Genomic DNA, 14,380 nt, shown 5'->3' with positions numbered 1-14,380 from the left:
TACTTGCCTTGGAGGTGTTACAGCAAAAGATTACTAGATTGGTTCCTGGGATGAGAGGATGAGTAAGTTGGGCCAATACTCTCTGGAGTTTAGAAGAGGTGATCTCTGAAACATACAAGGTTCTGTAAAGGCTCAACAGGGTAGACACAGAGTTGTTTCCCCTGGCTGGGGAAATCTAGAACACAGGGGCACAGCCGCAATATAAAAGGGTGGATCATTTAGGACTGAGTGAGAAGAAATCTTTTCACTCAGAGGGTTGTGAATCTTCGTAATTCTCTACCCAAGCGAGTTGAGGATGCTCCAACACTGAATATGTTCGAGGCTGAGATAGATAGATTTCTGGGGTCTCTCAAGGAATCAAGGGATATGGAGAGCAGGCAGGGCAGTGGAATTAAGGCAAAATATCAGCCATGATCGTATTGAATGGCGGAGCAGGCTCAAGGGGCCATATGGGTCTACTCGTATTCATTATTTTATTAACTAGAGGTCATAAACATAAGATAGTCAGTAATAAATCCAATAGGGAATTAAGGAAAAACTTCTTTACCCAAAGAGTGGTTAGAGTATGGAACTCACTACCACAAGGTGCATTTGAGGTGAATAGCATAGGTACATTTAAGGGGAAGCGAGGTAAGTACAAGGGAGAAAGCAGTAGAAGGATATGCTGATGAAGTTTGATGAAGAAGGGTGCAAGGTGGCCTTGTGTGAAGCAGAAACAATGGTTTATTGCTGTGATGTGAATACTTGTAACTTTGTAACTGTCTTTTGTATGAACATACGTTGACTTATGTTTGTTAATTGTTTTCTGTGTATACGTCTACAAATATCTTGTTTTTGCGATATTAAGCTCTGCTGGTTTTTCTGTGGATTACCAAGATGGACGGCTAGCTATATAAACTATGTTGGGATTGTTAAATAAAATCTTCCACTTTTAAGTCCTTCTGAAATGGCCTAGCAAGCCACTCAGTTGTATCAAACCGCTACAGAAAAGTCAAAGAATAAAACAGGATGGACCACCGGCATCAAACTAGGCACAGGACATGACATAGGCACACTTACCTGGTCAATCCTGCAAAGTCCTCCTCACTAAAATCTGGGGACTTGCATCAAAATTGAGAGAGCTGTCCCACACTCTAATCAAGCAACAGGCTGATATAGTCATACACTACCCAAAGGGCTTTGGAGGCACAGTCATTGAATATGTTCACGATAGAAATCAATTGTTTCAGTGCTGTATCTCTAAATAAATAAATATCAAGGAATATGGGGATAGTGCAGCAAAATGGCATTCAGGTAGACGATCAGCCATGATCTAGTTTAATGACAAAGCAGGTTCGAGGGCCCAAATGGTCTACTCCTGCTCCCATTTCTTATGTTCCTTTACTCACCAAATCAATGTCTCCACCATCTCTGGGGCAGACCCACCAGAGTAGGCAGCACAGTGGCCCTTGGAAGCCCTTAATATTGATTCCAACCTCAAAGTCTCATGGCATCAGGTCAAACTTGGGCAAGGAAACCTCCTGCTGATTTCCACATACCTCCCTCCCTCAGCTGATGAATCAGTGCTCCTCCATGTGGAACACCACTTGGAAGAAGCGCTGAGGGTAGCAAGGGCACAAAATATACTTGGATGGGGGACTTCAATGTTCATCACAAAGAGTGGCTCAGTAGCCCCACTACTGACTGAACTGGCCTAATCCTGCAAGACATATCTGACATATTGGGCCTGTGGAAGGTGGTGAGAGAACTAACAAGAGGGAAAAACCTACTAGACCTTGTCCTCACCAGTCTACTCGTCACAGATGCATCTGTCCATTGCAATTTTGGTAGGAGTGACCACCGCACACTCCTTTTGTGGAAAAAAAGTCCCATCATCACACTGAGGACGCCCTCCATCATATTGTGTGGCACTAACACCATGCTAAATGGAATAGACTCAGAGGCATGAGGCGCTGTGGGCCATCAACAGTAGCACAATTGTATTAAAACATAACCTGTAACCTCAGTCAGCATATCCCTCACTCTACCATTACCATCAAGACAGAGGCAAACCCTGTTCAATAAGGAGTAGAAGAGAGCATGTCAGGAACAGCAAATGGCTTACCTAAAAATGAGATGCCAATCTGGTGAAGCTACAGCAGAGGACTACATGCATGCTGAAGAGCAGAAGTAGCATACGGTAGGGCCAAGTCATCCCACAGCCAACAGATCAGATCAAAGTTCTTAAGCCGGGTTACCCGACCCGAACCGGACCACAGGCGTCGGGTTCAGGCCGGGTCTATATTCTGCGTCCAGCATTCGGGCTCGGATTGGGTTGGGCTGGACTGTACGGTTTTGTTTCGTATTGTTTTCATTTTAATCTACGATTTTTTTTCTGTTTCAATAATATGTTTGTTATTTTCAGGTTGGGTCGGGCATTTACAAAAAAAATTAAAGGACTTGGGCCCGGTTCGGGTTCTAATTTTATACCCGAGCCAGGCTTTACAAAGCTCTCCAGTCCTGCCATCTCCAGTCGTGAATGGTGGTGGAGAATTAAACAAATAACCGGAAGAGGAGGAGGATCCATGAACATGGCCATCCTTAATGATGGGGTGCCCAGCACATTAGTGCAAAAGACAAGGCTGAAGCATTCGCAACCATCTTCAGCCAGAAGTGCCGAGTAAATGATCCATCTTGGCATCCTCCTGCGGTGCTCAGCATCGTAGATGCCAGTCTTCAGTTAATTCAATCCACTCCACGTTACAACAAGCAACAGCTGAATGCACTGGATACAGAAAGGCTATGGGCCTTGACAACATCCCCACTGTATTACTGAAGACTTGTGTTCCAGAACTAGCCACGCCCCTAGCCAAGCTGTTCCTGTACAGTTACAACACTGGCATCTTACCCTACAATATGCAAAATTGCCCAGGTATGCCCTGTCCGTCCACAAAAAGTAAGACAAACCCAATCCAGCCAATTACCACCCCATCAGACAACTCTCAATCATCAGCAAAGTGATGGAAGGTGTCGTCAGCACAGTTATCAAATAGCACTCACTCAACAATAATCTTCTCACCGATGATGAGTTTGGGTTTTGCCAAGGCCACTAGGCTCCAGATTTCACTACAGCCTTGGTCCAAACATGGACAAAACAGCTGAATTTCAGAGGTGAGGTGAAGTGACTGCTCTCGACATCAAGGCAGCATTTGACCGAATATGGCATCAAGGAGCCCCAGCAAAACTGAAGTCAATGGGAATGAGAGGAAAATTTCCCACTGGTTAGAGTCATACCTAGCACAAAGGAAGATGTTATGACTGTTGGAGGCCAGTCATCTTGGCCCCAATACATAGCTGCAGGAGTTCCAACCATCTTCAGCTGCTTCATCGATGACCTTCCCTCAATCATATGGTCAGAAGTGGGAATGTTCGCTGATGACTGCAGCATTCAGTACCATTTGCAACTCCTCAGATAATGAAGCAGTCCATGCCCACGCAGCAAGACCTGGACAACATTCAGGTTTGGGCAGGTAAGTGGCACGTAATATTCCACTCCACACAAATGCCAGGCAATGACCACCTCCAACAAGAGAGAATCTAACCTTCTCCCTTTGACATTCAATGGCATTACCATCACTGAATCCCCCACTATCAACATCCTGAGATGGCGGGTGGGGGTGGGGGTTACTATTCACCGGAAACTTAACTGGACCAGCCATATAAATCATGTGGCTACAAGAGCCACATGGCCAAAAGCAAGTACTCACCTCCTGACTCCCCAAAGCCTTTCCACCATTTACAAGGCACAAGTCAGGAGTGTGATGGAATATTCTTCACTTGCCTTGAAGAGTGCAGTCACTCATCACTCAAGAAGCTTGACATCATCCGGGACAAAGCAGCCCACTTGATCGGCACCCCATCTACCACCTTAATCAGTCACTCTCTCCACTAGTGTGTACCATCTACAAGATGCATTGCATCAACTCACCAAGGCTTCTTCAACAGCACCTTCCAAACTCGCAACCTCTACCACCTAGAAGGACAAGGGCAGCAAACGCACATGGGAGCACCACCAACTAGCTTCCCTCCAAGTCACACACCATCCCCATTTGGAACTATATCACTGTTCCTTCATTGTTGCTGGGTCAAAATTCTGTAACTCCCTCCCTAACAGCACTGTAGGTGTAACTACACTACATGGACTACAGTGGTTCAGCGCAGCGGCTCATCACCACCTTCTCAAGGGCAATTAGGGGTGGGAAATAAATGCTGATGCCCACAGCCCATGAAAGAATATTTTAAAAAGCGATAACAAGGAATCAATATTTTAAGGTGGTTGAGACCAAATAAAACTTGAAGGATTGTGGGAGATTAAGGTACCTAGAGTTATGAAAGTCTGAATGTTGTTAAAATCACTGTATGTTCATTTTAATTTAAGATTGTGCCCCCTACGAACTAGGAGATTTAAGGAAGGCTTTGTGCTTTCACAAGAAGTACAAAGACACATGATATAGATTTGATTTGACTGCAATTTGCATTATGCCACTGTTCCAATGCACAATTTTTTTTTGGGGGGGGGGGTAAAAACAGCATTGGAGAATTACAAAATGAGAGAGTTTGAACATGTTCGATTTTTAAAAAATTGACTTTGCAGCACATATGAAACTGCCATTGTGCTACTCCCCAAGTCCAATGTTTTTTCCCCCTCAGTGAATGTGCAATTAACCCCTTACTTCTATTTGCCACATTACATTTCTGAATGCGAAGTCAAACTGTATTAGCTTTTTTTTTTTAAGAATCAGCTTAGAGAGATACCAGAACACTCACAAAAGGTACTTGTAGAAGGCAAGTATGTATTGAGGGATTTTCTATTTAAATTAGGTTCAGAGAGATTAAATGGTATTACAAATAATTAGCTACTAAATGCTAGATTAGACAAAATAAATAAAAATCTGGAACCCAGATGGGAACATGGTTCGGTAGAAGGTGAGAAAATTTGGATTGGTGTGCTATGTTGGGAAGCCTTACAAGCAAAGTGACATTGTTTTGTGACTGTTCCTGTGATTGCGCCAATACTATTGCTACCTGATGATACTACTTTAAATACTCCATCAGTGCATCAATAGACTTGTTGGAGGATTATGTACGCAAGGAGCTTGTGAACAATCTGAAGATACTAGTTCAATGAAATGAGGGAGCCTGGAAAGCCCAGATACTTATTGCTGTTCCAGGATAAGTGATGCCTGCCTATGAGTCAGTGTTGTGCTATGGGGATCAACATCAATATGTGATTTCACCCTGGATGAAGAATTCCTTAACTGCACCATACATGTTGATTGATGGAATGTGTAAGAGAATTAATGTTCGGAGCGGCCAACATATTGCATTGCACACCATTTGTATGTTTGGTGGTTAACAGGAGATAGAATGCCTGGAAGAACTATCAACACCTCACATATTTGTTCTTGTGCCTCCAGTATTCTCCTTTGCATTGCTGGCCCCCAGAGTTCCACATCTTTGAGCTTGGCGAGGATAGCACCCTCCAACAGGCATTCACCTCAGTTGTCCCAGTCACCACTATCTGTTCCTGCTCACTTATGCTCCTCAGGTGCTGGCCCATCCATCTGACTAAAACACATTCAATCTGACAGTCACTGCGCTGGTGCTTGCAATGCATGTAACGTGTGACGATGCATCATCAGGAGGAATGTCCTCCTCTTCTGTGGACCTCCTCCTTCACCAGGTTCACTTCCACAATCTCTGGTGTTTCTGGCCCTCTCTCTGTTATTCTGCACTCTCTTCTACAAAAAGGGGGTTGGATAATGTTAGGAGTGGCTAGCAAGGATGTGTGATTCTTCAGCATGGACTGCACAAGATAAAAGAGAGAATTAGGCAGATGTCATAGGGCGGCACAGTGGTTAGCACCGCAGCGCCTCAGCTCCAGCGACCCGGGTTCAACTCTGGGTACTGCCTGTGTGGAGTTTGCAAGTTCTCCCTGTGTCTGCGTGGGTTTTCTCTGGGTGCTCCAGTTTCCTCCCACAAGCCAAAAGACTTGCAGGTTGGTAGGTAAATTGCCCCTTATAAAGTGCCCCTAGTAGATGTAGGTGGTAGGGAAATATAGGGACAGGTGGGGATGTGGTAGGAATATGGGATTAGTGTAGGATTAGTATAAATGGGTGGTTGATGGTCGGCACAGACTCGGTGGGCCGAAGGGCCTGTTTCAGTGCCTCATCTCTAAACTAAACTAAAGAATGGGGATCTCTGTGGAAAATTATTACAGTGCAAATTAAAGAGGCTTGTTCAGGGGAGGCAAAAGTCGAGTAGGTCAGTGGAGATGAGACGGGATGGTGTTAGTGGCAGCAGTGAAAGAAGTAGCAGGTGAGTATTAGTAAAGAGTGAGCATGGTGGTGCAATGTACCATTGTGATTGGATGTGAAGAAAGTGATGTAGGGATGAGGAGTAGTATGAATGGTGTCTGAAGGACATGAGAATGTGGAAGGATATGCATTGCAGGAGATGGGTAAAGGAGGACCCAGAAGTCAGGACACAGAACATATGAATTAGGAGAAGTAGGCCATTCAGCCCCTCTAGCCTGCTCCTCCATTCAATAAGATCATGGCTGATCGGTTTGTGTCTTGAATTCCACAGTCCTATCTACCCCCAATAACCTTTGATTCCCTTGCCTAACAAGAATCTATCTACCCCCGCCTTAAAAATATTCAATGACCTCGCCTCCACCACCTTCAGAGGCAAAGAGTTTCAAAGTTGCACAACACTCAGAGAAAAATTTCTCCTCCTCTCTGTCCTAAAAGGGCAACCCCTAATTTTAAAACAGTGCCCCCTAGTTCTGGACTCACCCACAAGAGGAAACATTATTTCCAAATCCACCTCGTCATGACCGTTCAGGATCTTATAAACTTCAATCAAGTCTCCCCACACTCTTCTAAACTCCAGTGAAAACAAGCCAGTCTGTCCAACCTTTCCTCGTAAGACAACCTGCTCATTCCAGGTACCAATCGAGTAAACCTCCTCTGAACCACCTCCAACCCATTTACATCCTTCCTTAAATAAGGAGACCAAAACTGCACACAACATTCAAGATGAGGTCTCACCAATGCCCTGCATAACTGAAGCATAAAGTTCCATTCTTTTATTTTCAATTCCTTTCGTAATGAAGTATAGCATTCCATTAGCCTTCTTTATTATTTGCTGTACCTGCATACTAACTTGTTGTGACTCATGCACTAGAACACCTAGATCCCTCTGCACATTGGAATTTTGTAGTCGTTCTCTGTTTAAGTAATACTCTGCTTTTTTATTCTTCCTGCCAAAGTGAACAACTTCACATTTTCCCACATTATACTCCATCAGCCAGATTTTTGCCCACTCAAACTATCTGTATCAGTCTGCAACCTCCTTATGTCTCCTTCACAACATACTTTCCTACCTATCTTTGTCACCTGCAAATTTAGCTAGCATGCCATCGCTCCCCTCATCTAAGTCATTGATATAAATTATAAAAAGTTGCGGCCCCAGCACAGCCAATCTTCTATCCATGCTAATATGTTATCCCCTACACCATGCCCTCCTACTTTGCACAATAACTTTTTACATGGCACCTAGTCAAATGCCTTCTAGAAATCCAAGTACAGTACATCAATGGGCTCCCTTTTATCCAGGGCACATGTTACTCCTTCAAAGAACTCCAATAAATTAGTTAAACATGATTTCCCTTTCACAAAGCCACGCTGACTATTCCCGATTACCTTGAGTTTTTCTAAGTGCTCAGCTATAACCTCCTTAATGATCGATTCCAACACCTACCCACGACAGACGTCAAGCTAACTGGCCTATAGTTACCTGTTGTCTGCACCCCCCCCACCCCCCTCTTGAATAGGGAGGTTATATTTGCTACTTTCCAGTTTGATCCAGAAATGTTTCCTGCACTGGATCCAGGCACTTGACGTCACGTTCCTGCAGATTTCCTCAGCTATCTCAATCCAAGTCTTCTTCAAATATAGCAACAGGTTTCTTATTCTCACTTGTGGAGAACAGCACATCCTTCCTGGCCCTTTTCAAGACCTTCGCGGAGGCATTGGAGAACCCCGGGGCCCGTGTTCTCTCTCTTCCCAGCCACAGTAACAATTTTTAACAATCCTTTTCATTAAAGGTAACACTATCCCTATTCCCCTGAAGAGGCAGGCAGCGGCTGGGACTTAAGAGGGGAAATTGCATCATGCAAGTGGGTGGCACATCTGCAGACTTGTGAATCAGCTGAGAAATCTGGAAGCATTATTTAAATGAGGTCTAATCATTAAAATCAAAGGCCTCCACATTGTGGAAAGCTGTGGGTTCGTACCCGCTATCCCACTCACACACTCTGATTGCATCTCCAAGTTAAAATTGGGGTCCATAACATTTACATGAGAAATTTAGTTATTTAATGGCAAGACTACAGATTTAAATAGGGGCAGATTAGCATAGTTATTCATTCAGTATACATAATTCTAAGGGTAATAATAATGTTAAAGAAATCTATTATAACGGTATTAAAAAGCTTAATCTGAATTGCAGCCAGAAACACTCATATCAGAGCCATGGGATCGGATTTTAACTTAGTCTGTCTGAGAACAGGTCAGATTTCAGTCGGACGCCCATTGAGTAAGGGGGAAAATTGGGTGTCAGATCCAAATATGCCCCGTTCTGAATGAGCGGGCCAGGTTATGGGAAGTTAGTCCAAGTAAACGATCAGCTGTGAACAGTTTGAAGCAATAAAAACATCAGATGAGAATACATTTCAATGCATTAAAACAAACTGGCTCATGTGATTGTGTATTGGTATGTGACAGAAACAAAAATATGCCAAGCATTAAGGCTGCACCATGCCAATTTCAAAACATGAGCTGATACTCAAATGCACAGACCATTCATTCCATGACTACAGTCAATGCTGCTCCACTACCAGTTGGCACAAGGTGTGATTACAGTGATATTACCTAAAGATAGCCAATTTTCCTCTTTTCTGTCCTTTTCTTTCCAAGCACCCCACTACCAGGAGACAAGTCAGTAAGCCACCTACTCAAGAACAGGTGAGACTCCCTCTCAAACAGAATAAGCATCAAATAGGCAAAACAGCAAGAAGACAAAAAACAATATAATGCCTGCACTGCCAGGTTCAGCATTATATATTTCATTTTCACTACAATATGACTAAAACTTCTTGGCAATGTTATCTATAATGGTCTAGAAATCCTTGTTAATTATACAGTTTTGACAAAGCCAAGGTTTATTGTCCATTCCTAATTACCCTGATAGCAGTTTTATACAATTGAGTGGCTTGGCCACTTCAGAGGGCAGTTAAGAATTAACCATGATGGACAATACTTGAGTTTTTATAACAATCCAATAGCTTCATGGTCACCTTTACAGTTACACCAGCTTTTTATTCCACACTTTGTTTTTACTTTTTGAAAACTGAATTCAATTTCTCAAAAACTGCCATGATGGGATTTGTATTTGCATTCTCTGAACTATTAGTCAAACTACTAGTCCAATGACATAACCACTATGCTACCCTACCCTAAATACGTTGAGTCAGGTTCCGATTATAATTCTCACTATTATTTACTATGATATTGCAGATTATATCATACAGCGGACTTGCAACAATCAATTTTCATGAATCAAATTTCCAGTCCTCATACAGTCAATGGAAAATAGTCAAAAAGTAAAATCATCCTACCTATGGACAGGAGGCGCCATGTAACTGCTGGAGAGGCAAAGCAGGCAAACACATCGTCCGTGCAAGAGAAGTGAGTGAGTTGTGGGAGAATGACCGACTGCCCCCGGCATTGGCCCCACATGTAGACCTGACCACCTTGGGTCTTAGCAGCTGAGGTGTGAGTAGAATGGCAGGCTGCAATCTCCACAATCCTAGGGAACAAGAAAAATACAATCAACAGGGATACAGTACTGTAAATAAAGGAAAGCATACTAGAACCAAATGCAACTCCCTTAGGTATAAAGTACAGCCCATGAACTTTATGCTGCTGTTTGAATGTGCTACACGTTGCAGTTTATTGATACTTTTGTAATTTATTGACTTTGTATTAGTTCAATGAACAATTTTATGGCTCATACAATGAAGTGCTTTCACTAACATGTCACCATATCAAATGTCTTTTGAAAGTCCACGTACACATCGACAGCATTGCCCTCATTAACCCTTTCCGTTACCTCCTCAAAACATTCCAGCAAGTTAGTTAAACATGATTTTCCTTCAAGATATCCATGCTGCCTTTCCTTAATTAACCCATATTTGTCCATGTGACTATTAATTTTGTCCTGAATTATTTCTTCCAGAAGTTTCCCCACCACCGACGGGCCTGTAGTTGCTGGGCTTATTTTACACCCTTTTGAGCAAGTGTTTAACATTTGCAATTCTCCAGTCCTCTGGCACCAACAGAGTCTAAGGAAGACTAAAAAATAATGACTAGTGCCTCAGCAATTTCCACCCTCACTTCCCTCAGTATCCTTGGATGCATCTCATCTAGTCCTGGTGCCTTATCCGCTTTAAGTACAGACAGCCTATCCAATACCTCCTCAGCATCAATTTTAAACCCTTCTAGTGTCTGAATTACCTCCTCTTTCACCATTGCCTTAGTTTCATCTTCTTCCTTAGTAAAGATAGATGCAAAGTATTCATTTCATAACTCAGCTATGCCCTCTGCCTCCATGTGTAAACCCCCTTTATAGTCCCTAATCGGCCCACTCTTCCTTTTACCACCCTTTTACTATTTAAATGTCAATAGAAAACTTTGGGTTTCCTTTAATGTTAGCTGTCAGCCTCTTTTCATGCTCCATCTTTGCTTCTCTTATTTGCATTTTCACTTCCCCTCTGGACTTCCTATATTCAGCCTAGTTCTCAATTGTATTTTCTACCTGGCATCTGTCAAAAGCACACTTTTTCTTCTGTATCTTCATCTCTACCTCTTTTATCATCCAAGGAGCTCTGGATTTGTTTTCCCTACATTTCCCCTCACTATGTTGAAAACACTATAGGAAACCGGATCACCAACCAGGCTCTATTGTGATAATTAAAACAATCTAACGCAAAAAAAAAATTATCGTTGCACTTAACCAAGGAACTTAAAATTTTCAACCATTTTCTTGATACACAACACAAGTTGATAGATACATTCTAGTAACAGTGATCAAAATAGAGACATCTTGATAAAGTAAATTTAAAAAAAAACTATTTCCATTCGCCGCTGCATCAGTAGATTTGACTGTTTTTAGGTATGGTTAGGATTTTTATTTCCTTTTTTAAAAGCGCAGCAGGTTGCTAGGATATGGAATGCCAACCAGAAACAGTGGCAGAAGCAGAATCCAAAATAGGTTTTAAAATGAAAATGGATAAATATTTGGAAAAGAAAAAACAATGCAAATGGACCAAGAGACTAAGTGGATAGCTCCTTCAGAGTCAGCACAAGCCCAATGGGCCAATCAGCCTCTTTCGGTGCTGTTAAGTTCTATGATCCTCTACGACACAACAACTGCAGGGCAATGCGAACATGTAATTTAGTGGCAAAACGAGCTGCAAGTACAACAATTCATTATCAATGTTACAGTGATCACCAGCTGCCATCAGATACAATCCTCCAAAGGCCATCAGAAGTTATTCATACAGATGATTGCAAAAAGAAAATAAAAGGTTTTACTACACTGTACATTACAAATGAAAAAGAAAACACAAGATTGTCATATCTGATTTAAAGAGTAGTTATTAACGTTAACTGAGTGATGTTTGAGATATCGCCACAACCATTACCTTTCCCTGTCCACAATGATCTGTACCGGACAAGATTGGTTGTTTTTAACGCCACTGCCCAGCTGACCGTATGCGTTAGCTCCCCAGGAATAGAGCAAACCCTCATCTGTTAGTGCAAGTGTGTGAGCGTAGCCACAGACAATCTGCAAATAAAGTTACAAGTTGCAAACATCAGCGTCAGGCACTTCCAAGCTGAAACACGAACAAAAAAGAACCACAGCTTGGGTAAGCTAGTATTAAACACTTACTTCATCTATACCAGATTAAAAGATACAAGCAGCAAATACTCTTTCTTACATCAGACTACACAACATACAGATTTTATTTCAAGGTAAGGCATATTAAGGTGCATTTATACTCAGAACTCCAAAGGCATAAAATTAACATTTGGAATCATATAGTATAAGGGAGTTGTTACCAGCTGCAAGCAGCTCACTGGAGCTACTGGTCTTCGACCTGCAGTGTAGTATACCCAGTCTGACTATACCTCTACATCGTGACACAAAAAGCTGCAGCAAACACCAGAGTCAAGTCCTGAGCTGAATCTCAGAAGGAGCAACATGCAACTCCTTCAGAAGGAGGCAGACTCACACTGCTTGGATGTTACATCATAGGAGTACAATTCCAGGTTTAGCAAGTGCTGTGGGGTGAGCTGGACAATTACCTCGATCTTATTTAAATGTAGTGAGGACACTCACACCGTCAATACATTTAAAATTTAAAAGCTGCGTGTGGATCTCAGTGCAGATGTTCAAGTAGTATAATACTGCAATGATGCTAGTGCCAGTTTAAAAACAATTGCACATAAGGTGACCCATGCATAAAACGAACCCTCCCTTCTACTTTAAGATCAAAGAAACCCATAGCCTACAAATACGATGTCCCCTGTCAATGTGGTTCACTAGAGAGTAGGAAATTTGGTCATAATGCACGCAAACTTCCATATCTCATCACTGTTACATGAAGGCACAGAGCAGGAGACTAGCAGCATGCAAGAGTTGCAAGTGGGAAACAACAAGCCTGAACATGAGAGCCCACAACACAGGCCAGGAATAGTTGAGCACGCTCTCTAAAGTGTGCTACAGTACCATACACCATAATGTCCCCTATGACGACCTCCTCACCATCACTTACCAACTACAATAGTCCTGTATAGTCTTCTGTACAAAATATACAGAGAGATACATCTTTTATATCGCACCTTACAGGTCTTCAGATTATTCCAACATACTTCATAGAATTCCTTCTAAAGTGTACTTTCATTGTTATGGAGGCAAATGCATTTGCCAACCTGTGTACACTAAAACCCTACAGTCAGCGATAACAAATTCCTAATTAATCTGTTTGTGGTGAAGTTGTTTGGCATTGGTTAGAATGCCAAAAGAAATCGTGCTCTTTGAAAAAATTAATGGGATCTTTCATGTCCACCTGAATAGGCAAACGGGACCAGGTTTAACATCTCAACGAAAAGCTGGCCCTTTCAACAATGCAACATTCCCTCAGCACTACACTAAAGCGTCAGTCTAGATAATGTCCTGGTGTAGCGTTCGATTGAACCTACAAACTTCTTACTCATAGGAAAGCACTACCAACAAGCCAAAATGTCATCAGACATAACACCAAACATACCTGACACACATGAACTCCTTGTAATGTTGCCAGTCTACATGGGGTCGGTTGATTACCATTACTACCTAATCCAAGTTGCCCATTACCATTGTAACCCCAACCATACACCTGCAATGCAAGACAAACCAGTTAAAGAAAGAACTTGTGCTTATATAGTGCTTTTCATATCCCCAGGATGTCCCAAAGTGTTTCACAGCCTATGAAATACTTTTGAAGTGCAGTCACTGTTTCCATGTTGTCATGGTCCTGTAGTATTTTTTTCCAGGAATGTGCGGTTTGCCTTTAGGGCTTGCAAAGGATCAGTATTGCTTTAAGAACCAGCAAGCCTCAGGAGTTACAGGAAGGTGCATTTTCGTTGCCTTAGAAACAGCCATTTGGATACTGCGATTCAAAGGGTGCATTCTCGTTACCGTAGATAGAGCTACTGGGAGTGAGTATCAAGCGATACATTTGTTACAATTCAATTTTGAACTGGCTTTTTAGTTGAAGACAGTTTGTTCTAACAGAACACAGACACAGAGGACAGACAAGACAGCGGTGGTATTTAGCACCTGAAAAAAGAGCTTGCAACCATTTAAACTGAAGGAATAGGATTTTAGTCTGTTTAATTATTATCTCTCAAAATTCTAAAAAAGTCAAGCCAAAAACAGAGATGTCTGGTAATTTGAACTGAAGGAAGGGAAGTTAGACTGTGACAATCTTTTATCCCTCAAAAACTCTAAAGTCAGATTGATTCTACTGAAAGAGTTTGCAAGTCGTTAATTGTTGAAATTCGTTGCAGAAGGAAAGCATCACCTACTACTGGAGTTAGACTACAGACTGTTCTACTGTGGAAGAACTTATTTTCCACGTTGGACAACTGCGAGGACTTCAAGCAACATTCTGTGAGGACTTCAAGCAACATTGGACTGTAAATTTGCAAGGACTCTAATTTTTTCTATT

General features: G+C 42.2%; 1 protein-coding gene across 1 annotated transcript in view; it reads right to left on the bottom strand.

Annotated features, from left to right (window-relative positions):
• The window catches only part of LOC137374344 (RCC1 and BTB domain-containing protein 2-like), an 84,213-nt gene that overhangs the window by 51,156 nt on the left and 18,677 nt on the right, over nucleotides 1-14,380 (bottom strand). The window contains exons 6-8 of the mRNA XM_068040273.1: nucleotides 13,439-13,546; nucleotides 11,810-11,952; nucleotides 9,722-9,912 (exon numbers count right to left, since the gene is read on the bottom strand). Of these exons, the coding sequence (XP_067896374.1) occupies nucleotides 9,722-9,912; nucleotides 11,810-11,952; nucleotides 13,439-13,546 (442 nt within the window). The remainder of the gene's footprint in view (nucleotides 1-9,721; nucleotides 9,913-11,809; nucleotides 11,953-13,438; nucleotides 13,547-14,380) is intronic.

Source organism: Heterodontus francisci, chromosome 10 (assembly GCF_036365525.1).
Source record: "Heterodontus francisci isolate sHetFra1 chromosome 10, sHetFra1.hap1, whole genome shotgun sequence".
NCBI lineage: Eukaryota > Metazoa > Chordata > Chondrichthyes > Heterodontiformes > Heterodontidae > Heterodontus > Heterodontus francisci.
This window is presented reverse-complemented; position numbering and strand designations above follow the sequence as displayed.